General features: G+C 44.8%; 1 protein-coding gene across 1 annotated transcript; it reads left to right on the forward strand.

Annotated features, from left to right (window-relative positions):
- Window positions 1–8447: 8447 nt before the first annotated feature.
- Window positions 8448–13529, forward strand: GSC (goosecoid homeobox). The gene is made up of 3 exons (XM_054972379.1): window positions 8448–9050; window positions 11336–11595; window positions 13199–13529. The coding sequence occupies exons 1-3, from the start codon at window positions 8696–8698 to the stop codon at window positions 13349–13351; spliced, it is 768 nt and encodes a 255-aa protein (XP_054828354.1). The 5' UTR covers window positions 8448–8695; the 3' UTR covers window positions 13352–13529.
- Window positions 13530–27913: the final 14384 nt, after the last annotated feature.

Raw genomic sequence — 27913 nt, forward strand, 5'->3', positions numbered from 1 at the left:
GGGGGAATCACAGAGAATGCATCTATGAGGGCAGCTGTTGATTTTGCTCAACTGCAGGGCAGTATCTGCAGAAGACCCTCTTCAGGTGAGCAAAGCTGCCATGGCAGAGCCTAGGGAGAGAGGCAGTTGCACAGACAGGAGGAGTCAAGGCCATGAAGAGCTTTGTATGTGAGAGTTGAAAACTTGAATAGAGCCCAGTGACTGATGGGTAGCCAATCAAGTGACTGAAGAATTGGACTAATAGGCATGCTCTGCCTAGCAGCTGGCAGTAAATGAGCCATGGTTTTCTGCATCAGCTGGACTCTCCGAGTTAAACCGGGAAAACCCCTCAACGAGGTACACACTCAATAACTTCAATGCAATGCTCAAAATACGATCACCGTTCTCAACTGTTTATAATGTCAATGAATTTCAATAAATACTGCTCTAAAAATACAATTCATGTTTTTTGTATTTATGGAACTTGTTTATATTTATTGTACTTATATTAGTATGCATTGGGAAGTATATGATGATAATATGAGTTTATTTATTTATAGCACATGAGCACTTTATATATTCACTGGAATTATAAACAGTTTAGGGCTGTGAACATATTTTGAGTATTGCATCGAATTTACTGAATATGTTCCTCCGTGAGGGTTTTTCCCTCTGTTTTTTTGGTTTGGCTTGGACCCAGGCTGCCTTTGTTCGTTTTTGCAGTTTGGCAAGCAGAGGCTATGTCTAATTTCCAAGGCATACTCAGAGGAAGATAGGGACAAAAATTTGTCCAATATCCCTTCCATTTTTGACGACCAGTGGATTGTGTCTCTTAATCATACATTATAGTTTAGGATACAGTGGCAAGTGTGATAAAGATCACACAAGTAATGCAATCAACTGCAATTGCACTCATTACATTTAATTACGTTAAGAAAGTAAATGAGTGCACTCAGGCATTCACACATCCCTAGAGGTATCAACTACCTCATGCAAAGACACTGCAGTGCTCTGGAGTCACACAGGTGCGTCCAGGAGACCCAGAAGATAGCATCAGGCATCTGACGAAGAGAACTTGATTCTCGAAAGCTTATGCTACAATAAAATTGGTTAGTCTTAAAGGTGCTCTTTTTGATTTTACTACCACAACTGGTGGTTTTACTACTGGACTCTTTTTGATTTTACTACCACAAACTAACACGGCTAACTCCTCTGCATCTATGACCAGAAGATAGGGGACTCTCTGAGTTGACATTGAGGAGAGACCTGTGTAGAGTGCATTAGTCATCTAGATATTACCATGGCATGGATCCAGGTGGCAAGAGCAGCCATGTCAAGATAGGTGGTCATCTTCTGAGCAAGACCGAGTTAGAAGAAGGTGCATTAACTTGCAATGCTGACTCCAGTACAATCCCTAGTCCCTTTATTGAGTCAGCAAGGGACAGCCGATTCCCATTTCTCATGTGTGTTTGTAAAATCATTTAAATATCTTCACAGGTATCTGAAGCCTACTCCTGAGGTCAAGCTAAATTGTAGTAAAGTTCCTTCAAAAGCTAAATAAATACATGGCAGTGAACAGAACAGGTAGATTCATTTGTATTCTTCATCACCCCAACCGTTATTTGAAAGATGGGAAACAGAGGCTCAGAAGGGTATCTCCACAAGGTCACTGTAGTATTTGAACCCAATTTTCCATTCCTGCCATTTCATCCGCTGTACTGCCTCGCACATAACTGATTTTTGCTATATGATTAAAACATCCTTGCTCCACACACTTAGCAATAATGGACAAGGACACTAACCTGTCTAGAAGAGAGCTATATAAGTGCAGTTGTTATTATTACCACCTCTGAATATACACAAAATGTCTTTGAAAGAATAGCTCCAGCCATTCTAGGGCCAAGGAGCTGAACTTTTCAGCATTTTACTTCAAGCTGAACTTTTCATTTCATTTCCAGGGCGATTTTAGCCTCCTCGGGTTCTAGATCAGGAAAAGGGTCCACCTAGTTTAGGATTGTGTTCCTATTTGTGACCAGCTGGATGCAGGCAAGCAGGGCATGCCTCTAATAACTGGCATTTGAAGATAGACTGCCTTTGAACATGGAGGTTCCCTTTAGCTATCTATGACTAATCCCTATGGACTGCCCAGTCTTCCTCTAAAGCTTCCTCTTGTGGTCTTGTGGCCGCCATCAAATTAATTAGGCCATCTTTGAAGACATATTTCCTTCGTTGTCTAAATTTAACTGCTGGTCAGTTTCAGCAGGCGACCCTGAAGAATTGCCTTATGGAAGAGGGGGAAAGACTCTGCTACATGTTTTAAATCCTCTGCAGTGTTATTCACACTCTGGTAAGTCCCCTTTCCCCCATTCTTGAAGACAAAACAGGCGCTCAGCCTTTCTTAGGTGCTGCAGCCCCGCCTCCATCATTTCAGTTGCTGTTTTCTTATCCAGCCCCCTTTTTTGCTGTTCAGCTCCCCACTTAACGCAGGTAGGATCGCAACCTTACTGTGTTAAATGCTAACGGCCAGTTTGACTGAGAAAGTTGCAGTGGCCTAACCGCCATTTCACGCACTTCCTTGACTTCCCATAAACCTCATTTAGAGCATCAGTATTTAAGCCTGCTTAAACTGGGCTTTCGGCAGGGGTTCTCGAACCCGTTGAATCAAACCCCTTCCCTATCCGCCTGAACTCGGCTCAAACCCAGGCGTCTGACTTAAAACCTTGCAGGGAGTTCTTTCGAAGTGACTCCGAAGCAAAAGTCCAAGAGATGCGAGACCTATTTCTCTTTAGGGAGGGGCCATTCTTAAAGTATGTTGAAAGATACAATAATGACCATAAACTTTTAAATGGTTTCCCCTCGGTTTTGTCATCACTTTTCCACTTTGGGCATGGCCCCGATTCAGTTTAAAACAAAGTTCAGCGGCTCTTTAAAGACGAAGAATATTTATTTCCAGGTGGGTCTGCAGTGGAAGAGCAAGATCCGGGCCCAATAGCGCCTTAAAGACCAACTAGATTTCCATACCTAGGAAATCTAGTTGTCTTTAAGGCGCTCTTGGACCCGTCTCTGGTATTTATTTCCATGAGAGTCACAGCTCTCTTCTTCAGCTAGGTGGAGACCCAACTGGGAATTCTTCTCTTGACTGGGGCGGAGGGAGAGAGTTGTTGAGGTCAATAGAGTTCCACTCCTCGCCATAAATGCAACGCCTTTCATGAAGGGTAGCCGTGTCAGTCCGTTATAGCAAGATCAAACTTCGGGGGCACCTCAAAAACTACCCAGGTTTATTTCCCAGTTTGGGGAGGCAAGAGAGAAATGTTTCGGGGTGGCTGTGGAGAGTTTGCTGTAGGCCGCAGTGAAATCGCCATGTCCGAGCTTCAAGGAGCGGAGCGGGCCATTCGCTCACCTTGTGCAGCAGGGCGAGCGAATGGAAGGCTCGCCCCCTGCCCCGCTTAAACCCACTAATCCGCCCGAGCTCCAGACCAAGGCAACAAATCGCCTCGGCGTAGCCTTTGGGATTCCTTCCTGGGCAGAATAGGCGGGTAGATCGGGCGGGGAACTGGCTTTAGGGAAGTAAATCTGGAAAGGGGGGAACAGAGATTCCAGGGGCTGCCATGTCTCTTTGCATCGCAGCGCCGATTTCAATAAAGGCGCCCCGGCGCTCAGCCCGCGCTCGGGTCTCTCTTCCGCCGCCGCCTTCGGCATCAGCTGAGCCGCTCTTTATAATATCACCCAAATGAGGCAGGCGGGGGTTGGCACGACATTGGCCGGCTCTCCCGGCAGCCCACATTTCCATAGCCTTCTGCATAGCGATGGCTTCGCGGGGAATCGTGTTCGGGCCCGCGTCTTGAAAATCAGCCGCGTGTTGACGCGCTGCCTCGCCTAAGCGCTCCTCCGGGCCGGCCTCATCTCCCTCTTGCCAGGCGGCTCCCGGCCCACGCTGCGCCTCGGCTCCGGTCGCAAACGAGCCCTTAGCAACGCGCCGGCTGTGCGCAATTGGCCCCGCTTTCATTTGTTATGCCAATTCCGTCCTCTTCCAATGAGTGGCAGGTGATTGTTTGTTTAATGGAGAAGTTAGGCGCGGGAGGGGGAGGCGAAGGAGCAGGCGGCGCGGCTGGCAGGCAGAAGTTCACCGAAGTCCATCCACCCTGGAAGGGGGGGGGAGTGGAAGTATTTGTTTGAACCATGCACTAAAATGCTTCGCAGACTTCCAAATGACTGGGGTAGAGAGGTGTATTGTCCAGCAAGCCTGTATGTGACGCGCGAAAGACGCTCGAAAAGTTAACAGGGTAGAACTTAAAAACATTTAAGGACACAGAATAGGGGGGCTTTTGACTCTGGAAAGCTCATACCTTGGAAATCTAGTTAGTCTTTAAGGTGCTATTGGACCGGATCTTACTCTTAGTTAAGAGAGAAAACAATGATAAATAGAAGAAAACAGTAACTTGGGTCTTCGAAATTTAAAATTCGCATTCCCGTTTCCCAGGAATGGTATTAACAAGTAGTCTGATCTATCAGCGCGGGAAACTTGGTTGCCTTTAAGATAAGAATGCAACAGTGACCGCAATTTATTCGAAAATAATGCCCCTCTGATGTCTCTGGAACAGATGTTGCAATCCTATACCGATTTATTTAAATTTAAATCCATTGAAATCAATGGCTTTGTAACTAACTGCATAGAATTGCAATATACTGTAAACGTGGCGCACTTGGAAATACGTGAGATGACTGTGCAAGACCCAATAAGCAGAGTAACATGTTTCTAAGACCATTTAAATTAATGGGTTTAGAAAGTTGTTCGTCCGTTTAGGATTGCACTGTCAGAATCCAGTTTGGCGCCCCATCCGTAGCCCGTTTACTTGGAAGAAACCGTCGCCATGGCGATTAGGTCGGTTTTATGGAGTGCGATCCTATGTCACTCGCGTTGAGTTCCACTGGGCTCGCGTGTGTTTGGGATTGCAATCCTAGTTTAGGATCGATGCGCGCCGGCAACCATTTCAACCGGAGGTCTCCCCCAATTTATCTCAAAAAAGCGTTTGAAGTGACCCGGTCCACAGAGCCATTAATTATTGGATCTTATCTATGCCTCGCCAGTCAGGATAGACCTAGTTTAAGCACTCCCCCCTTACCTGGAAGGAATGGTTGGGTATCTAGAGAATTCCACCCTTCCCGACCCATATTCCTCCCTTTAAGTTAACCGTCTCAGAGTTCTGCCTGGGGAATGCTTTAGGCGCGGCTAACCTTGTCCGCAACCTTCCCTTGTAACCGGCCCTGACTGTGAAATTGACCAGCCGCGCTTAGTCGCTTGCTCTTTCTTTGGTTAGAATAAAAAAAAAGGCGCGGGACCCAACCAGAAGTTGTCGCCAAAAGTGCTGCCGCCCGAACTGGGCCGTTGTTAGGAAATACCGCGGAGGATCTGATACCTGGACGCTACCTCGCAGTTTGATATTATTTAAAAATGGTCTCTTAGTCCTTGTTTCCTAATACCGCAAATCCCCCCTTCTTCGGCGGTGCAATTTCAAAATCCAAGGCTGTCAAAAGCCGTGGTGTTGTTCTTATTCTGAAGGGGAGCTCGGACTCCCGCGCTGTGTTCTATGTAGGGAAAGATCTCGGAGTCTCTAATGAGCCGGGTTTAAGGCAGGAGGCAAAGGGCGCAGCAGGTACAGGGAAGTTTCCCGTTGCAGCGGCTGTGCCTGGTTTGCGTTGCAGCCACAGGCAGGGGACAAGGATCTAACTTTGATATCAGGCATCGCAATGCAATAGGGCACTCGTGTGTGTGTGTGTGTGTGTGTGTGTGTGTGTGTAGGTGCGTTGCCGTAGAACAGCAAGAAATGAGTCCAGTGGCAACTTAGAGATCAGCAAGATTTTAAAGGTGTAAGCTTTCAAGATTCAGAGCTCTCTTTTTCTGTTGTGTGTGTTTGTGTGTACGTGTGAACTTGCCATGGAAGGGCAGTCAAGCTACTGCTGCATCCGTCGACCGTTTTCAATTGCCTCGGATGGAACTTCGCACGCAGCTGCTCGCACACTGTGGCAGTGCAGTCCTAAACGCAGTTACTCCGGAGATACGCTTAGACTGGAATAAATCTGCGAAGGATTGCCGTTCAAAATACCTTTGCCTTTGGGGAGGGGGGGACCCCAAGCAAATATTAAGTGGAGAAAAATATCAATAAAATGCTTTGGGATTTACTAGAGAAACTGGCGATGCGCAGGCAAACACCAGGTGCTGCGCATTGTTAAGAGACGCTTGTGCTATCCGAAACGAAGTTCATTTTAGTAATTTTTTTTAAAAATCAAGTTCTTTTGTACAATTTTGCTATTCTTTAAAAAAAAAAGAAGGTCCCTGCTATCAAGGATGTTACAGTGAAGATGCAAGGCGAATTAGCCCAGACTGATCTGTCTTTAAATAATCCTTGGCCAGTTTGGAAGAAAAGTGGTTTCAGTCTCTAATTCGCTTCCACTGAAATGTAAAATAGGAAGCAAATCGCATAAGGGGGAAAAGGGAAATGCCGATTCGATTTCCTTCTTTTGGTGCGCTTTGAGATCGTTGAGGGGTGGGGGAGAGAAATGTCGGCCTGCTAAGAAGAATATTCTTTTTTGCTGGGCTCAAAAAGAAAGAAAGGCAGAAGATATAGCGCGGTTCTTCGTCAATAGCCCCCTAATAGTCTGTTTTCTTTGCGCGCGTACAATTTCCTACCTTCTTTGAGGGAAGGCTGATAGAGTAAATATTCTAATCTGATTCACTTCGCCTCCTGCGGATTCCGAGAGACAATCGTGACCGACCAAGTGTTCTGCAAATCACCAGGAGCGGCTACCAGGAGAGACGCCCGTCTTAATAAACAGAATTTTTAAGGGACTTGCCTCCCCCTTCCCCAATGCAAAATGTTAAGCCTTACGACATATGACAGCCTTTGCTTGTAGATCTAGACGAGAAAGCGAATTTATTTCTTCTCAAGATTTCGTTCTCCCAAAAACAAGTTCGGAGCAGATTCCCCAAGAGGCGCATTTTCCGGCGTGCAGAATCGTTCTACCGTCCTTCCGCGGGTTTTAAACCAGCTTTCTTTTGAATGTTGTGCTAAGCTAGAGAGAACCACAAAGCTCCTAATTCACGATCATTTCGGCTGTAACCCTAAACAACGGTTTCCTGGGAGGAAGCCCTATTGAATAAAATGGGAGCTAGTGCTGAGCAGATATGCTTTGCATCGCTCCCTTAAACTCCGGTCCGAAAGAGCAGGGGTGGAATCCCGACATGAGTTAAGCACGGCAAAGTCCCAGAGCCACAGGCTTAAACCCGCCCCGCCGGAACCATCGGGACTCTAACAATGTCAGCCCACTCAGAATCCTTCTCATGTCTGCTCGGTGGAGCTTACTCCCAGTAAAGCGTGCTTAGGATTGCACTGTAAAATAACTTAGCTTTGGCCGGATTGTGCCTCTTGCTTTATTTCTGTGGGTTTTAATGACCAAAGAAGGAGTTTTGAAGTTGAGAGTAAATTTAGCTGAAACCGATGAGAAGTATTTCCGAGTAAAAGGAATCCTAAGAATCAGGAGTTATTGTGATTTTAACACAAAAAAAAAGAAAAAAAGAAGTTATTTCAGTCCAGAAATAGCAACCTTACGGTTTTCACAGGAGGCGTATCACACTGAATTGCGCGGCAGTAAATTTCTCACGGAGGCCAATGGATCCGAACTGGAGTTTTTGCCTGCCAGAAAGCTCCAGTGAAATTCTACGGGACATTTCCCCAAATAAATGCGGTCAGGACTCAGGGGCGTCGGTCGGAATACAGCACGATTCAAGGGATCAAATTCCAGAGACAGGCAACCCAACTCTGCGTGTAAATTACACCCATACGATGGGATACAGCAATAGACCGTTTTGTAATTACTGAGGTAGGTGAGGAGAATTAACCCCCAGGGAGGACTCATTTCCCAATAAACACGCAGCTCGAATTAAACACACACCCCGAGCCCGCTTCGCCTAATTCCAGCAAGGAACGCGGCATCGAACACCCTGAGCTCAGCTCATTGACGGGGTAGGCGAAGCGTTCCCTCCGAAATCGGTGCGCCCTTGTGGATCGGGGTGTTAGCGGGAGGCAGACGGAAGGGCACCCAATCAGCGAAGACGGAGGAAGGGGGCGAAGCAGGCAAACTGGGAGCGACGATATTAACCAGATTAACCCGGGCAACAATTAGTAAAAGCGACGAGCGGGGAGAGATTACGCCTCAACCGGGCGTGGGGGAGGGGCGGCGCCTGCGAGAGAAAGGGAGTCGCGCTAATGGAAGGGATTAGCTTAATTTCGTTAATTCTCAATACACAGCAACGGGGCCTGCCTCCCGCCCGCCCGCCGCTTCCTTCCCCTCCGGCCCCACCTCCTCTGCCCCCTCCCCGAAAGGAGAGCGAAATCTGGGTTTATTCGCGATCTGATACACAAGCAGGAACTCAGTCCAGGATGACGTCGCCTGGGTATAAAACAGGAAAGCGGCCGGGATGGCTTAGAGACGCCGCGCAGCCCAGATCCGAGGAGCGAAGAGGCGCGAGTGGAGGCGGAGGGAGAGGGGGCGGCTCGCCCCAAGCCCCGGCCGGGAAGCGCCGCTTTGCTTAAGGTTCGCCGCCCGCTTGGCCCCCGAGCCGGGCCGGCTCGGCTCCCTTCGGCTGCGCTCGCCTCCCCGGGCCGCGCAGAGCCCCCCTCCGGCCCGCGGCGCCCCGCTCCCAGCCGCGCGGTGGGGGATGCCTGCCGGCATGTTCAGCATCGACAACATCCTGGCGGCCCGGCCGCGCTGCAAGGAGTCGGGGCCGCTGCAGCCGCCCAGCGCCGCGCCCGTCGTCTTCTCGGCCGGCCTGCACGGGGGGGACTCGCTCTACGGCTCGGCCGGCGGCGGCGGCGGCGGAGACTATGGCGGGTACTACGCGCGGGCCGTGGCCCCCGCCTCCAACCTGCCCGCGCTCGGCGGGGCCCGCCTGGGAGCCTACGGCAACTACTACTACGGGCAGCTGCACGTCCAGGCGTCCGCCGTCGGCCCGGCCTGCTGCAGCGCCGTGCAGCCTCTGGGGGCCCAGCAGTGCTCCTGCGTCCCGGCCGCAGGTCAGTCCGGCAACCCGCGCTTCGGTTCCCGGGAGGGTGCGAGGGGGACTCCGCCACTCCGAAGCTCGTGTGAATGTCCCTTATGCTAATATGTCTTATATGCTTATACTGGGTATCCTCTGTTGGGACATACAGTATTGGGAAGATATACTGTAAGAGTCCAGTAGCGCCTTTAAGACTAACCAACTTTATTGTAGCATAAGCTTTCGAGAACCACAGTTCTCTTCGTCAGATGGAGGGATAATAACACCGACGCTCTGAGTGGGGCACTAATCGGTCTAGAAGAGCAGTATAGAAGTTTACTCTTATTATTACTCTAATAGATCAAGATGGCTATTTAGTCTGTCTGTAGCAGCAAACAAGCGCAAGAGTCCAGTGCTTCTTCAGATATCTGAGGAAGTGAGCTGTGACTCACAAAAGCTCATACCCTACCACACATTTTGTTACTCTTATTGGGCTACTGGACTCTTGCTCTTTTCTACTACTCTACTAGAATATCTGAGACAGGGAAACGTGCAGGGACCCCACCGCCAGCAAGGAGGAAGTTCGATTCTGCCCTGATAGCAAGGGGATCTCACGGCCCCGGGTCTGTTCCTCCCCCCTCCCCCCAGTAAGGGAAGGCGCCCCACTCCTGGCGATCCCGGCCATTAGAAGCCCTAGACGACGTGGCCTGGCTCCGGGTTGTTTCTTGGCGTGTGACGGAATGCTGGGGGTGGGGGGGTGGGATGGACTGAAAAGTTGGAGAGCTGGCGATTACAAACGAACTTCCCGTATGATTTACGGCCCGAGTTAATGTGTCGAGAAGTCGGCGGTGGGTATAGATTTCGGAGCCTGCCTTCTCTCAAATCCTTCAGCCGGCATTTCTAAAAACATAACCTTTCGACACCGTGGGCCACAAACGCGTATTTTGCGCTTCCACGCGTTCACTTGGAATATTCACAATTCGCAGTCCCTTCAGAGTGTGTGCGCGCGCATGTGGGTTTATTTGCGCCAAGTTGCTTCCCATCCTGTCTTGAACAACCTTGCCCAGATCTTGCAAACTGAAGGCGGTGGCTGCCTTTACTGAGTAAATCCATTTCGTGTTGGGTCTTCCTCTTCCCCAGGCTAAACCTATTGAAATGAATGGGATAAGAGTGGAGTAACTGTGCATAAGATTGCTTGCCCCGTGAGTACTGGGAGTCATTAGCTAGAGTTGCAAGCGAAACTGCTGTTCGTTTACTGGTTGCTTCTGGCTTACTTCTGAGTAAACAAGCTCAGCATAACGGATGTAATTTTAAAGCGGGCCTATAAACTCCTTAGTTTGGGCGTCTTCTGTTAAATTTATTTTTTAGCTTTAAATCACACTTTAAGTTTTTCTGAACTAAGAAGAATTCACTTTCAGGGTTTAAAATCCTGCTCCACTACAAATAACATACAACGGGGTGGTAGCTGCACTCTGTAAATTTACAAACAGATACACACACCGAATTAAACTGAAATATTAGCGATGGAGCCAATTTCATCTGCAACCTTCTTCCTAACCGGCAGCGCCACTAAATTCAGTGGGGCGTACCTCTGTGCAGATGTGTTCAAGACTGGGCCACTAGCCTTGCGGAAGACAAGGAGGACCTAGAAGAAAAAAGTAATATAAGTAACTAAATTATAATTGCTCGGAGTTGCAGTTTAATCCAGTTTTTAACTGGATCCAATTGCTTTGGATCTACATGCTATCCAACTCTGTAATTTAGGTCAACACTGCTGTGGATAGGACCCCCACTCAGTTTTAAGGTTTTCTAAATTGCTTTCCAGATTATAATTTTAGAGGTTAAGTGGTTTGGTGCCTAACCCTTTAACCAGTCCCATTTCCCACTTTTATCAATGGGATTTACAGTTGAGAATGATGCAGCCGGGCTCAGCTAAAAGTAAAACTTCATTAAACCAACTGAGGTATGTGTGGGGGGCTCATTAGCAGTCTATGAAATTACTCCAAGGCTAATCCGGATTGAGAAAGCCAAGGGCGCATCGCAGCCCAGTCCCTTAACCTGCCCGGTTCAGCATTTTCTCAATTCCACCCAAGTTAATGGGACCCTCGACTTTCTGAGAAGGGGGCCTCCGATCCCAAGACTGAAACTTCCAGAGTTATGAACTCCCTGCTTTGGTCCACTCCTCCCCCCCCCCCGTCTATCTGTCGTGCCCCCCCCCCCAGATTTGGGTTTTGGTGCTGGGCGAGCAACCTTGTCTGCTCGCAGCCTGCACTCTGAACACCATGCCAACCGCGCCATCTGGTTTGCCTCCTGTCTCACCAGGCTACGAGGGTACCGGCTCAGTCCTCATGTCCCCCGTGCCCCATCAGATGCTGCCCTATATGAACGTTGGCACCTTGTCGCGGACTGAATTGCAGCTACTGAATCAACTCCACTGCCGGAGAAAAAGGAGGCACCGGACCATCTTCACGGACGAACAGTTGGAGGCTCTGGAAAACCTCTTCCAGGAAACCAAATACCCAGACGTGGGTACCCGGGAACAGCTGGCCAGGAGGGTGCATTTGCGGGAGGAGAAAGTGGAGGTAATGGGGCAGTTTCTTCTAGGCTTCATTTACTGAAAAGGTGGTGTGTGGTGGTGGTGCGGGGGAACGATCAACAGGTTTGCGAAGGGAGGAAGAAAATTTGCATTGCTACCGGACTGCAAATGGAAGCGACTTTTGCATTTTGTAAAGCGCCTGGCACCTCCTTGGCGCAAGAAGCTACACCCGAAGTAATAGCGGCGGTGGCAGCACTTGTAGCGATTATAAGAATTTGAGTAATCAGCCTTAGTAATCATTACCTTTCAATCCAGCGCTCCCGGGTGTGCCTGGGATTTAAATGGCATTTTTTGCTCGAGCTCTGCTGCCATTGCATTGAAATGGTTTGCACATATGGCGCCCCGGCAACTGGTTTGTGAGTTGCAGCTTTGGGCTGAGGGATTCTCCATAGAATCGGAGCATGCTTCCGCGCAAACTCTGCAGGATTTACTTAATCTTGCTCTGTGTATGTTTCCTTGGAAGTAAGTCTCGCTGAGTTTAGTGGCTCCGCTGGCTTCACCCAAGCAGATAAATTTTCCAGAGACGAATTTAGTTTCTCGGATAATACCGGAAGCTTCCTTTAGACGGGACGCCTGGGTTTTAAGACTGCAAATGCCTTGTGCAGTCCATTTGGACTCAGGCAACTGAGTTGCTCACGATGACAATAGTTGCCTACTAATTAGCGCGGCTGTGCGCAACTGTAGACGGCGATCTTTGCTCAGGCATTTAGTGGAAGCAAGTTCCTCTGAAACTGGGGAGGCAGGCAAGGGGTCCAGGTCCTGTCCTCTTCTGGCCTGTTGTGAGGAGAGCAGGGCAAGCAGGGTAGCTCTACTCACCTCCCTTTAGAGCTCTTTACTAGCCGGTGCGAGGTGCCCGCTCGACTTACGATGCTGTTTGGATGAGGTCACACTTCCTCGGAAAAGCCTAAATCTTTGCAGACTAACGGTGCAATCCTAAACAGAGTTACTCCAGTCTAAGACCATTGAAATCAATGGGCTTAGACTGGAGAAATTCTGTTTAGGATGGAATTATTAGTCCTCTAAAAAGTACCCCTGTTACTTTGCAAGTCCCATGGCTCATACCTGTATAGCGCAGTAGTAACAGTGGGATTGGGAGAGAGCAGTTCTTATCGTTGCACTCATATTTTGCATTTTTGTCAGTTTAATTAACTTCGCACAGCGATCCTGTGCGAAGTCAACGCTTCCCATCGAAAGCGTGAGCGGCTACAGGGCGCCAGTTCCCGCTTGACTTGGAAGTAGAGGAGACCCTTTGCGCGGGGTGGCGGTGACTGGTAGGCGAGCCTAAGCTCTGCGCATGATAGCGGGAAACCGAAGGGAAGGGGCTGTTAGCTGCAAGCCCTGCATTCAGGATCCGAGAGTTTTCCCAGCACCCGTTCAAGCCTGCATATAGGGATCTCGGGTCTAGGGGTTCCACGGCTTTGCAGCCAAACGTGTGAACCAGTTCTCTGGAAGCTGCGTTTGTGATAGCGAGGACAATTCTGCCGCGATGTTCGTTTGTGACGCGCGCCCGTCGCTTGCTGACGACCAGAGTTCTATTGCAAGTCCTCATTCCTTTGTTTCCTCCCCTTTCCGCTTAATTCGGATGGCAGGTTTGGTTCAAGAACCGGCGGGCTAAATGGAGAAGGCAAAAGAGATCTTCTTCGGAGGAGTCAGAAAACGCCCAGAAATGGAATAAAGCTTCCAAAACGTCCCCGGAGAAGAGCCAGGAGGAAAACAAAAGCGATTTGGACTCCGATAGCTGACAAGGGAGGAGTAGCTTGGCCGCGGGAGGGACTGCCTCGCCCGCACAACTTGCACGGAGAAGATGCGCCGAATTCTTGCACAGACTCTGCCTTGGCGGGAGAAGGAGGGAAAGAGGGACTCTCTGATGTGTATATCATGTACTTGACCCGGGGAGCGATCCCTGCTCAATAAAACGTGTTTGCGGAGGTGTTGCACAGGTGGACGCTGCCCGTGGCTCGTTTTGTTTGAGTGTTTCGGAGCGCGAAATCCCGCCGAGACAACACAAAAGCCGCAGACCGGGGCCCAGCGCGTCTTGTTTAGTCTAGGCGAGGCGGCCGAGGGGCCGCGCAGGCCTTTGCCCTGCCTCGTTCGGGCGGATAAGTACAAAGAAGGCGGGGGAGGGAGCCGCGTAGAAGAGGAGGTTTAACTCTGCAGTTACCACGGAAGCCTAGGCTAGTTATTTGGAGCGGGGCAGAGAGAAAGTGCTTTAAAAAAACATTTTGGAGTTTAAGGCTGTTTAGTCCTAAATCCCTCTGTAATCGATGGGATTTATTCCCACGTAAATGTGCCTGGGATTGCAGCTTTACAAAGCTAATCACAGCCAAAGCACAATCGAAGGAGTGCTCGGATTTAAGACGCTATCAATGCAATCCTATGCAGATTTATTCCAAAGGGTTTAGACCGGAGTAACACTGTTGAGGGTTGCACTGTAAAATTCATCTTGAGGTTCTTTGCTTGAACTTGGGGGCATTTGCTAACAGGCCAGAGACCTCAACTTGACGATTGTCGGTTTCCTTTTAGTATCTTTTACTCGGCAGTAATGCCTATTGGTTAAAGTGGAACTTATTTCCAAGCGAGTAAACTTAGGATCTTAGCGCTAAAAGTTGAAAAAGCAAAGCGGCCGGGGAGACAGATTTATAGTCTTTCATATTAAGATGAGTAATTTCGGAGTCTGGCGGTGAAAATAGAACATTACAGGACAAAATCGGAAACGATTTTTTAAAAAGTTCAATAGTTTATCTGTTGCAATATGAGACTTTTTTTTTTTTTACTGTGACAGCTCCAAAACTCAATTGAACAGTAGGGCACTTTTGCAAAGAAGTCGCTGCAACTTTTGTATTGCTGTAACTTTTTTCTAAGCGCTCATAGTCAGAAGGAAGTGGGGGTCGTGGAAGTTTCTGAACAGAATTTATCTCGCAGTCTTGCACTGGGAAAGATTGTTGAAGAGACTTTAGTTTACCAGGAAACTGCATATTTTCCTCTAAAATGATGTATTAGAAAAATACATTGGCGCTCCACGTGGAATCTGGGACTCATATTTGTTATTATCGGATAAATGGATCACTTAACTTCTATCATCCTTGGTCCTCTTTCCACGTATCCCCTTAAGAGCAGAATAAAGGCGATTAAAGAATGCTAAATGGATACTTACACTACATGTCTACACTCTTTCAGTGTACGACTATGCGTAAAACCCTTGGATAAACGACCAGAGTTAATGAGTACAAAGCGCATAGTAATCGCACCAAATTAATCCAAAGCGACAATTTGGTCGACCATTCATCCCACGCAGGGAAGAGAGGTTAGGTTTGAGGCTTTGGGTCTTAGGAGACCAGATCCCGGGAATTTGTTTATGATGAGCCCAGATATTCAGGTTCTAAAAGATCCCCCAAACAATCCACTTTCTCTCTTTCCGATGTGAGTCTGCAAAGGATAAAAAGAACACTCATCTTTTTCTTTTTTTCCCCTTTCCAGCTTTCACTGAGCCGGAACTTTTCACCCGCCTGTCAAAAAACACACTTGATCCTACTTACGTGTAGCAGCAACCTTTACCTTTCACTCCAAAAACAAATTACTTGAAAGTACCGTTGCTTTCCGCTGAAACTGCCTTCTTCCTCGTCCTCCCCTCTCCATTATTTACCGTGAGACTCCAAGCGAGGTGCCGCCCACAAACCCGGGAGCTCCGGGCCTCCAGTTCTCCTGGCCGGTTCCAAAGACAAGTGCGACCCGGCTAGGACCACACACAACCCTCTGCCAGGGCACCCGTGAGCCTATGTTGTCAATGGAAACTGAATTATCAGGATGATCAGTTTATTTGTGTCAGTTACAGTCCGCCTTTCTCACTGAGGCTCAAGGGGGATTACACAGTGTGAGTCAGTCTCAAAGCCATACTAATAAAAGATGTAATACAGCCTATAAATGCAACTTTGCAAACCAGCAGAAATCCAATACAGAGCTGAAGAAATGCTGAAGCAGAGCATAAGCAATACTCAGACTGACATATAACACAGAAACTACCCAGTGAAAAAAAATGGCAATAAAATGTGAATTAAAAAGACATAGGCTTGATGCTCATCTTAGTTTTACCGCAAGGCAGCGTAGTTTTGGTTCCTCTGCGGCAGGGAAAAATTAGCAGAAGCTATTTACATGGCTGTTCATGAGTCTTGGCGCCTTGTGAGGATGCTCAGGCACCGGCCTTGGGGAAAGGGGAGGGCAGGCAGGAGAGGGTCTTGCCCTGACTTTGGAAGTACTTCAGTCTAAAAAGCCTCACTCAAAGTTGGTGCTATAGTAAGAGTATGGTTGCCAACAGGCCTGGAGAAAGTGTGTCCTGTCCCTTTAATACAGGCTTAATAGGATGATATTGACCAGGTTATGTTATTGACCTCCCTGCCATGAAAAAGGTCAAGTGCCAATTTCCCCATATTAAAGAGACAGGGCATGTTTTGTCCAAGTTGTTGGCAGACCTAGAGAAGAGGGAAACTGCCATTCCCCAGCAAGTCAAACCCATTTTTTCCTAATGATTTGTTTGACCCTCATTTAATTTTTCTTCCTTCTTTGAAGCATTTTTTTTTGGGGGGGGGGGGGAAGCAGTCTAAAGCAAATCTCTTCACAAATTCCATGTTGATTAGAGCCAAAATGTCATCAGACAGTTATCCCCAATGGGTTGTGCAACTTTTGTCCAGGCCTCATAATGAACTGGGGGGAAACAGAACTTGGGAGCATTTGGGAACTTGGCAATCAGGTATTTTCACCCTTTACTGGTACATTTTCAATCACTATACTAATCACCCTTTACTAATCACCCTTTATTGGTGACTTCTGTTCACCAACACCAGGGGAATCCAGAAACAAAAGTCTTTTACTAAGGACCATCTAAAATAACACTAAACAGAGTGCAAGCTTTTGACTTATCTAGATCTCTTCACCCCACTGGACATTTTTTAAAAAAGGAGGGAGGGGTGTCAAAGCTTGTGGGCCTTGATCTTAAGGCCTACAGATTTGCAATGGTGCTGGTGTCAGGTTGCTTCCTTGGTCTTTTGGGAAGAAAGAACAAGAAATACGGAAGCAGCCAACTGAAAACAAAAGCCAGCACTTGATCAAATGTCTCTCTAGCACCTAATAGAACATTGCAGGTCCCTTTAAAGGCTCAGGGCAGAGAGAAAATGTGGGGGTGATATTTACAATATTGGAGATTAATTTAAGAGTCCACAGAGTTCATACTGCATAGTTACCTTGTGTTGGGGGAACAACTCATAATTAGGTTTTTTGCTAGGCTCTTTTTATCGTGGCCTGAAACGTCTTTTATTTATTGATTGATTTAGAATATTTCTATGCCACCTCTTCAGAGTCCTGCTTGAGGCAGCTTACAATTAAAAACTATAATATTAAAACACAAGCCCTTTGTTTTGTTTTTAACACCCAGCTTGCTGCAGAATGCTGGAGAACTTCAAAGCTGGCACACAGCTTTGCGTTGTTTCGATTGGCTCTAATAAAAGGCATTACATGGCTTTGGGACTTTAGGGGTAGGATTTTGCTTTGGACCTGCAGCCTCTTTCTGCACCAGATGCAGTATTGCTACAAGAAGAATAACAATGAAATCCTAAGCAGTTACTCTAGACTAAACCCATTGAAATCACTGTAAATTTCACTATATTTCTTATTCCAGTTGAGAACTTTTGTTTACTGCTGAAGCAAAAAAGACCATGCAAACGGCAGCTCTCCTTCTTGCCACATATCTGGACATATTCTAAAAATAAGCCAGCTGTGCCCTCATGCCTTTATGGAAGTCAATACACTATGCAGAATGATACTTTGCAAGGGAAGGGGAAAGGCAGAAACACGCACGCCATTTTATAACCTTCAGTCTTACCGCTGAGATACCTAAAGAAACAACATAATTCAAATAAGCATCAACATTCTAACTCAGTCTTTGGCATTACCCAGTTGTTATATTTCTCCCATTCTTAAATACGGAAACAATGTTTTCCATATGGTTAATATAAGAATCTTAAAAGTCACTTAGAAGAAATTTATAATCTATAACTCAAAATGTTGTGTCCAGAACATTTTATATAAAGGCACATTCAAGTTTACATGTTGCAGACAGTCACAGGTAGACACATTTTGAAAAGTACAATAAATGCATTGAACATGATGCATCCATTCCATCTAAATAATCTAAAATGTGTGTGTATGTTATGTCAAGTTGGTTCTGACTTTTGGTGACCCTATGAATGAAAAACCTCCCAAACTGTCATTTACAGCCTTGCTCTGGTCTTGCAAACTCAAGACCATTGGCTCCTTTATTAAATCAAGCCATCTCATGTTGGATCTTCCTCTTTTCCTGCTGCCTTCCACCTTTCCTAGCATTATTGTCTCTTCCAGTGAGTCTTCTCGTGATATGGCCAAAGAACCATAGCCTCAGTTTTGTCATTTTAGCTTCCAGGGAGAATTCAGGCTTGATTTGGTCTAGAACCCACTTATTTGCCTTTTTGGCTATCCACGGTATCCATACAATTCTCCTCCAACATCTGTCTGAAGAAGGGAGCTCTGACTTTCAAAAACTCTGAAAATCATTTTGGTCTCTAAGGTGCCACTGGACTCATATCCTGCTGCTCCTCCAAAATCAGTAGTCATTTCAAGTCTTCACTATTTTCTGCCAGTAATGTGGTGTCACGTGTGTATCCCAAATTATTAAGGTTCCTTCCCCCAATTTTCACTCCCACGTCTAAATCGAATTCAGCTTTCTTTATGATATGTTCTGCATATAGGTTGAACAAATAGGAAGATAATAGACATCCTTGTCTGGCACCTTGGCCTATTGGCTGCCGTTCTGTTTTCCCATATTCTTTCCTGACAGTAGCCTCTTGACTGGAGAATAGGTTGCACATGAACACACTCATGTGTTGTGGCATACTCATTTCTTTTAACACTGTCCATAGCTTTTCATGATCCATGCAGTCAAAAGCTTTGCTAAAATCTGTAAGAAACAGGCTGATTTTCTTTTGAAATTCTCTTGACGTGCTCCATTAACCATTGTAAAACTATATGCATATGTTATCAGAATTGTTTCGTTATATTAAATAAGCTGTATTTGCTCACAGGATGTGCTCACAGGATTGCAGTTTTAGAAAAGTGATGCTGGAATGATCCCTGTTTAATACTAAAATATGCAATATGCAGTTGCACTAGACAAGAAATACTGTACTCTTACTGGTATACATGTGGCCTTTTTTGTGTCACTGTTTCAGCTTAAGTGGCAACTGCTAAAGCAATTAGTACCTAATATTGTCAAATATGATATACCTGTGGTTTTCAAACTATCTTCTTGAGAATGCTGAGTATTTTTGTTTTGGAAGCTTATCAGATATTTTTAAATGAAAAGGAGAGTTCGAAGACAGACCGTTCCCCACCACTGATCTTTCCGAGCAATTATAGCCACAGAAAAATGTTCAGTGTATTGTCGAAGGCTTTCACGGCCAGAGAACGATGGTTGTTGTGGGTTTTCCGGGCTGTACTGCCGTGGTCTTGGTATTGTCGTTCCTGACGTTTCGCCAGCAGCTGTGGCTGGCATCTTCAGAGGTGTAGCACCAGGCTGATTTTCTTTTGAAATTCTCCTCTACACCTCTGAAGATGCCAGCCACAACTGCTGGCGAAACGTCAGGAACGACAATGCCAAGACCACGGCAGTACAGCCCGGAAAACCCACAACAACCAATGTTCAGTGTGTTCTAGGGCACATTCTTATGATGCAATTGCACATTGAATATAATTCCATAATAATTTTTCCTATTTTTTTAATAACACAAGTTGTCAGGGCTGCAATTGATAAGGGAAGACCAGCATGCAGGGAAGGAACTATTTAACTCCCTCCCTTTGTATGTTTTTCCAACCACAAATGCTTTTACCCTGTGATGGTAGAGAGAGCCCTCAAGTCAGAGTTGACTTATGGAGACCCCTGGCGGGGTTTTCATGGCAAGAGACTAACAGAGACTGCCACTGCAGCCCTAGTCTTCATTGGAGGTCTCCCATCCAATTATTAACCAAGGCTGACCCTGCTTAGCTTTTGAGATCTGACGAGATCAGGCTCACCTGGGCTATCCAGATCAGAGCACTTTTACCCTGTATGGATACCAAAATTGTTTCCACAACATGAGTAAATGTGGCTGAAGAATGGCAAATTTTTGCAGGAAAATGGAAAGCAAAGAGTTAAATAGCTCCTTTCCCCCATATCTCCATAAAACCACAACTGCAGGTGGCTGTGCTCTGCTAAAAAAAAAAGAATAAAGAATCACACAACTATACTTATAGTGAAAGCCTAAACAGATTTACTCCAGTCTAAGTCTACTGAAATGGGCTTAGACTGGAGTAACTCTGCTTAGGATTTCACTGTTAATGTGAATTCTGCTCCCCCCTCCAGTTCCCGGAAGGTAGGGATTAGGCCTAGCAATACTTCTTGTAAACTGAATACATATCTTAGTATATATCCCAGAATCTTGTTGTGGGTTTTTTTGGTATCAGATACAGAGAGGCTCCTTGACAGTGTATGTGTTACGTGCCATCAAGTCGCCTCCAACTTATGGTGACCTATGAATGAAAGACCTCCAAAACATCCTATCATTAACAGACTTGCTCAGATCTTGCAAACTGGAGGACGTGGCTTCTTTTATTGAGTCAAGCCATCTCATTTTGAGTCTTCCTCTTTTCCTACTGCCTTCCACTTTTCCCAGTATTATTGACTTTTCCAGAGGTCTTCTTATGATGTGACCAAAATATTATAGCCTCAGTTTTGTCATTTTAGCTTCTAGGGAGAATTCAGGCTTGATGTGATCTAGAACCCACTTTTGTCTTTTTAGATGTCCATGGTATCGGCAAAACTCTCCTCCAGCACCACATTTCAAATGAGTCAACTTTCTTCCTGACAGCTTTCTTCACCACCCGACTATCACATGCATATATAGTAATGGGGAATACCATAGTTTGGATTATCTTGATCTTGGTCCCTAGAGAGACATCCTTATCTTTAAAGGTCTTTTCTAGTTCCTTCACGGCTGCTCTTCCAAGTCTCAATCTTCTTCTGATTTCTTGGTTGCAGTCTCCCTTTTGGTTGACTCCTTGACAGAATTAATTGTAAAAGTGTTTACAAAAGACAAGAAAGTTCAAAAAGGACTTGCTCTACTACTTCATAGGAGCTCTTAATACTGTCAAATACTTAATACTATTGCATGCCAATTACGAAATACTTCAAAACATTTATTTATGAAGAAAATTTATATGCCATATTTCTAGACTTCTGCTTGAAGTGCCTTACAACTAATGAAACAAAACCACTAAAACACAAGCATTAAAATCAAAGCCATAAAACACAACAATTAAAACACAACCATCAAAGCAAAAATATCAAGGGTAAGTTATCAAAAACTGAAGTATCATTGCACAGCAGAAAACATAGCAACTATGCAGGGAATGTATGGAGAGTATTCTGAGAATATCTAGAGTTTATTCTACATCCAATTCACAACGTAAAATTGCCATTAGAAGTAAATTTGTAACAGATTATGACCAAAGCCTAAACTGAAATATCTTCTAGAGTTGAGGTAAAGTGATTTAAACCTAAGTAATGCAAATGCTAGAATTAGTCAAATAAATTTAGAAGAAACTGTCAAGAATGGCTATGTCATACTGGCATTTTAAGTCTGGTTGAGTTCTTGGGAAAAATTTATGTATCCACGTGATTCTTCATTGAAATGAATTAGATCAAGGCAGCAATCCTAAGCGTGTGTGCCTTTGGAGGTAAATCCTCCTGAATACATTTGTCCTTTTTTTCAATTGAACTGGAACAAGGTTCAGATTTCATGGCGGCCATTCAAAGCCTACTTTTGCGTAATCCAGTTGAATTAAATGGATCATATTTCTGAATCTTGTACATTGGTCAGGTTGGTTGGAACATGCCCATGTTCTTCCATTATCTTGATTTTTTTTTTATCATGCTGAAAAGGAGGGCCTATGCATTGCATCAATGTGCAGGTGTGGGGGTTCTGTATTTTAAACAGAAATTTGCCAACAAGAAGACCATGTTGAATTAGAGCAGAAAGAAGCTTAGTTTGATCCTTTGATTTTCAATAGTCAAGTGTCTTTCAAGAAACTCTCCTTCAATTCCTATTCCACTTGGCAGTTTTGTACGCTCCCTCTTATAGACTTACAATGCTAATTCAAGTCTTCAAAGGATTGGGCTCCATATTATAATTTTTCAGAGATGATTCATGTGTCTCCAATGGGTCTGATAGACTAAGAAATAATTCATCGTTTAATAATAAAGCTGGAGGATATTTAGGATAGTCCAAAATAAATTCTTTAGAGTCCACTCTGCTTTGTTTTAACGGGACATTTTAATGGAATGCTTGGCCCATGTATCATGGCCTAAAAACAAAAACCTCCAAATATTTGATAATGCTGAGAAAGATACCAATTATATGCGCTAATAGAGTTTGCAACTGGAAAAGGAGATGTCTTAGGAAGGTGGAGATTTCACGGTTGAATTGTAGTGATAAAATAGAAGCATTCCAATGTCTCCTGGCCTTTAAAAATATTTTTTAAAAATTCTCAAAATTACATTATGGCTGGTAACCAACATACTGATATTGGGACAAGATTCTAGCATTTTAGGAAGAACATCATGGAAAGGGGAAGACACTCTGGCTACTGTCATTGGACACTCATACTCAATGTGCATATTCCCCCTTCCCGTCAACACAGTTCATTCATAATGAAAGGGCTATCTCCCCCTGGGATCTGATTGGGGAATGCCATTAAGGAAAACAAGATGCTGCCCTGCAAGGTGAGTTCAGTCCCTACCTGCTGGTGGTGGTGCTGCAAGGTATGAACCAAAATGAAACACACAAACCTTTTGGTGGGAGGGGCTCATTCCAATTTAGTTTCCAGGATTTGGTTCAGTATTCTGAAAGCTGCCTTAACAAAATGAAACACTGTTCTTCAGGTGTATTTCTGGCTCATTTGTTGCCTTTTGCACGCCCTGTACTTGGGACTATGCAGCAATTTGTGATCGCCCCCAACCCATCTTGTAGCCTTCTATGTTTGGCCTTTCTCCTTCTTGGCAGCCATGTTGTGATAGCGCTCACTACATATTCTCAAAATTTGAAAAATGCCCACATGATCAACAAGTTTGGAAACCTCAGAAGAAGGAAAAAAACCTGATTAGTGTCTCTCATGTTTAATGAAGAAAATGCTCAATAGATTACATTAAAATTAGTTCTGTTGAAATGAGCACTTTTATTGTGTGTGTTTTAGGGCTAAGACAGCCACCTGACTGATTGATCTCATAGCATTCTTCAGGGATGAATACATCTGATATGAAACATGGGTGGCATGGGATCGGAGTACCAGCACTCTGTCGCCCTTAAATAGAACATCTAGCTTTGTGCAGTAAGTAGGGATATTTGTTCTTTAAGAACAGGTAGTTTTAATTAACAGAGCCTGATCTGGGTGGCTACCATAACTGGATTCTGGCCTGGCAGCCATTTTAAAACTGAACTGTTTACAGCCAATATCTCTCTTTTTCCTTCTTAGTATGAAGAGTCAGCTTATGTAGCAGTAATAACTTTCCCCCAGTGATGCAGTAATGAAGATAAGAAGGTGCCTTATTTTACCTATTAGGCAGTACCAGAGGACTTAAGAATGGCCACAGGCATAGACAGCTTTAACAGTGAATTGGACAGAGTCATGGAGGAGAGGTTTATCAGTGGCTACTAGCTATAGTAACTAAAGGGAACATTTACATTCACGGGCAGTGAACCTCTGAATACCAGTGCCAGGAGGCAACTTCAAGGGAACCTGACACTTTAATACATACAAAACATGTGTTGTATGCTCTATTTCAGTGCTGTCCTCAACAGACTTATTCTCTTCTATGTCCTTTAACATCAATGAGACCAGGAGGCAGTAACTCTAAAAGGACTGCACTGTCAGTCACCTAATCCTGTAATTGAAAATGTGAGAGAGAGACATGTATTTTAACTATCATGTAATGCAAAAAGCATTAATGTTGTTTTGCAAAATGATAGTGCCATAAAGAGCTCCTGTGATTCTGCCGTTGTTCCTTAGTATTATCTCAGGAAGGAGATATTTCTTTTACAATAATCTTTCCTACGAATTACTTGTAGAACAGTACAGTTCGGTACATTGAACGCCACCTTGGGAGGATGGTACAAAGATAAGATTCCAAAGCATTCTTTAAAAAATATAGTAACATACGGCACGGTAAGGGCTAACTTTTTGTTGTTTAAGAGAATGCCGATCTTTGAAATATATTGAAAAATAAGAAAAGAGCATTAGGATTAAAGGGAGATGTAAAAAAAAAAACTTATATTTTTGAAAACACAGAATCGATTCCTGCAGCACCTAAAAGACTAACAGTGCAATCCTAAACAAAGTTACTCCAGTCTAAGCCTTAATTTTTTTTTAGGATTGCACTATAATAGATTTATTGAAGGATAATCTGTTGTGGTCTAGAGCCCACTAGCCCATGAAAGCTTATGCTTTAATAAACTTATGACTCTTTCAGGTATATAAGACTATTTTTCTCCCCTGGCAGCAAACCCCACACTAGAATTTGCATATTAAAGGCAATATATGCATTTGTTTGCATCACTTTGCTTTTGTAATTATTAGGTATTCATGCCTTTGTATGGAAGTAAGGGTAAACCATGAAAGAATTTAAACTTTATTAGATTTCAGATACATTTTTTATCATTTAAGCACTCTGTCTTCATTATTTTCCAAACTATATAATCCACCTTGAGTCTCAGTGAGAAAGGCAGACTAGAAATGACATAAATAAATAAATAAATAAACTGAGTATTGAATAAATGCAGTAGAGTACATTATGACTCATGAGAGGAAGGCACTTACAGGCATTAATCTTTTCTGTCTTCCCTTCCCCCAGCCCCAAAAGTTGAAGCTGGGGACTGTGGGAGCCTCACGTTCAAAATGACATAGGAGGGCCACAATATTCTCTTTTAAAGAATATTTAGAACCCTTCTACACTTGGTAGAGTGGGGAGGTTTTGCTTGGGTCTTGCTCCTCACTGCAGCCTCCCATGCTGTTTTTGCCTTGAGGCTTCCTTGCCCCAAGTATCACTATCTGGGGGCTGCTGGGAGAAGGGAAGGTGGGAAAGTTCTGATTCATACAAGGGATCCTATTTGGTCTCCAGGATTCACATTTAGCTGGTCACTATGTAAAGGCAACAATCTGACGACAACCATAAATGCAGAGTATTGGGTTAGAAATTTACATATTGAGGGTCCTAATGATCACTTGCCAACATTTAATGCTAAACAAATAGAGAAAAGCTAGCAACATGCTGGGAATTATTTTAACCCTCGTTATATACGCTTAAGAAGAGAACTTATGCACAAACAGTGCAATCCTAAGAAGAGTTGCTCCAGTCTAATCCCACTGACTTCAATGGGTTTAGACTGGAATCATTCTTCTTAGGATTGCATTGAAATTGTGTTTGGAGAAATAGTTTGAGAATCACATAAGCAGTAAAATTGTATCACACAGCTGGAACTGTAAATTGTAAAATCCAGCTTTTTTTTTTTTAAGTTAAACTGGATCCAAGTTGTTGGGGTCTCCTAGGCCTCATGTATATATCAGCATAGCTCTTTACATGCCAGCAATATCATATACATTATTTTAAAAGGCTAGACCCTATTATAACTCACTGGACTCAATGACTTGATCTATTTTGAAGATATGGAAATACTTGGCCTTATACTTTTTACAATTGCATGTATGAGTAATACTAAAGACAATGTTATCCAGATGGCATCCAAACCACTTTTTGTTGACCAGTGCGGCTAGTGGATTATCAGCAAGTATAGAAAATAATACAGTATTGGATCCTAGGAAGTGCAAATGCAAGACACCCGTGAAAACGGAGCTTCTTCTGCATCCCACATTCCCAAGCAACCCCTTTTGACCTGCAAAAAGCTGATGACAAAGATCAGGGGATTTGTGTGGATGAAAAGCCAGGGAGATGGAAAGCTGCAGTGAGGAATGTTTCAAGAGACTGCTGCCAGAAGAGGCATAGAAGGGTAATTTTGCCAATTTCTCCTTCTCACTGCAGCCACCCATGTCACACAACATTTTATCCATGTGGTCCCTGAGGACCTTCGCCTTTTCATAGGTGAAAGGGACCATTGAGGGAGTAAGAGTGCAGGAAAAATCCACAGCCACAAATGCTTTGCTCTTGAACATTGTAGGACCAAACCCATGGACAGAGATCCAGTGATGCACAAGTGGAAAAATAGCACAGTTCTGTTTGCACAAGATCTTGAGCAATACCTACCTCTCTTCTCTCTATATGTTACAGTTACCAGAAATTGAACATAAGAACATAAGAACATAAGCAAAGCCATGTTGGATCAGGCCAGTGGCCCATCCAGTCCAACATTCTGTCACACACAGTGGCTAGAAATCCAGTGCCATCTAAAGGACTGTCAGTGAGGCCAGGACACCAGAAGCCCTCCCACTGCCTTCCTTCCAGCACCAAGACAACAGAGCACCACCTCCCCACAAAGAGAATACCATCTATCTCCTGTGGCTAATAGCCACTGATGGACCTCTGCTCCATATATTTGTCCAGTCCCCTCTTGAAGCTGGCAATGCTTGTAGCTGCCACCACCTCCTGTGGCAACGAATTCCATGTGTTTATCACCCTTTGTGTAAAGTAGTATTTTCTTCTATCTGTTCTAACCCGACTGCTCAATAATTTCATAGAGTGCCCACGAGTTCTTGTATTGTGAGAAAGGGAGAAAAACACATCTTTCTCGACCTTCTCTAACCCGTGCATTATCTTGTAAACCTCTATCATGTCTCCCCTCAGTCGTCTTTTCTCCAGGCTAAAGAGCCCCAAGCGCCTCAATCTTTCCTCGTAGGGAAAGTGTTCCAACCCTTTAATCATTTTAGTTGCCCTTCTCTGTACTTTTTCCAGTGCTATGATATCTTTTTTAAGGTGTGGCGACCAGAACTGTACACAGTACTCCAAATGAGGCCTCACCATCGATTTATACAGAGGCATTATGATACCAGCTGATTTGTTTTCAATCCCTTTCCTAATAACCCCTAGCATAGCATTAGCTTTTTTTATGGCAGTCGCACACTGTGCTGACGTTTTTAGTGAGTTATCTATCATGACTCCAAGATCTCTCTCTTGGTCAGTCTCCGCCAGTTCAGACCCCATCAACTTGTATTTATATTTTGGATTTTTGGTTCCAATGTGCATTACTTTGCACTTGGCTACATTGAACCTCATTTGCCACATGGATGCCCACTCTTCTAGCCTTGACAGATCCCTTTGGAGTGCCTCACAATCCTCTCTGGCTTTCACCACCCTGAACAATTTCGTGTCATCTGCAAATTTAGCCACTTCACTGCTTAATCCCAATTCCAAATCATTAATAAACAAGTTAAAAAGCATTGGACCCAATACCGACCCCTGTGGCACCCCACTGCTCACCACCCTCCACTGTGAGAAGTGCCCGTTTATGCTCACTCTCTGTTTCCTATTAATTAGCCAGTTTTCGATCCACAAGAGGACTTGGCCCTTTATCCCATAGCTACTGAGCTTACTTAGGAGCCTTTGATGAGGAACTTTGTCAAAAGCTTTCTGGAAGTCAAGATAAACAATATCTATCGGGTCTCCCTTGTCCACTTGTTTGTTCACTCCCTCAAAGAACTCTAACAGATTGGTGAGACAAGATCTTCCCTTACAGAACCCATGCTGAGTTTTCCTCATCAGCTTTTGGTCATCAATGTGCCCACTAATTTTATTTTTGATAATAGTTTCCACCAACTTACCCGGTATTGACGTCAGGCTGACTGGCCTGTAATTTCCCGGATCTCCCCTGGAACCTTTTTTAAAGATGGGGACAACATTAGCTACCTTCCAGTCCTCAGGAACAGATGCAGAGTTTAATGACAGATTACATATTTTTGTGAGGAGATCTACAAGTTCACACTTGAGTTCTTTCAGAACTCTTGGATGTATGCCATCTGGGCCCGGTGATTTATCAGTTTTTAAATTATCTAGCAGTCGCATAACCTCCTCTCTCGTCACCTCAATGTGACTCAGGTCTTTCAAAACCCCTCCCAAAGTCAGTGCTTCCGGAGTGGGCATGCACTTCTTATCTTCCACAGTGAAGACAGAAGCAAAGAACGCATTCAGCTTCTCGGCCATTTCCCTATCACCCTTTAGTAATCCTTTTACGCCTTGGTCATCC

This window comes from Eublepharis macularius, chromosome 2 (genome assembly GCF_028583425.1).
Source record: "Eublepharis macularius isolate TG4126 chromosome 2, MPM_Emac_v1.0, whole genome shotgun sequence".
NCBI classification, from domain to species: domain Eukaryota; kingdom Metazoa; phylum Chordata; class Lepidosauria; order Squamata; family Eublepharidae; genus Eublepharis; species Eublepharis macularius.

Coding starts and splice junctions, on each gene's coding strand:
- GSC (XM_054972379.1), top strand. CDS start 8,696: ATGCCTGCCGGCATGTTCAGCATCGACAACATCCTGGCGGCCCGGCCG. Junction 9,051..11,335: donor CTCCTGCGTCCCGGCCGCAG/GTCAGTCCGGCA, acceptor CTGTCTCACCAG/GCTACGAGGGTACCGGCTCA. Junction 11,596..13,198: donor TGCGGGAGGAGAAAGTGGAG/GTAATGGGGCAG, acceptor TTCGGATGGCAG/GTTTGGTTCAAGAACCGGCG.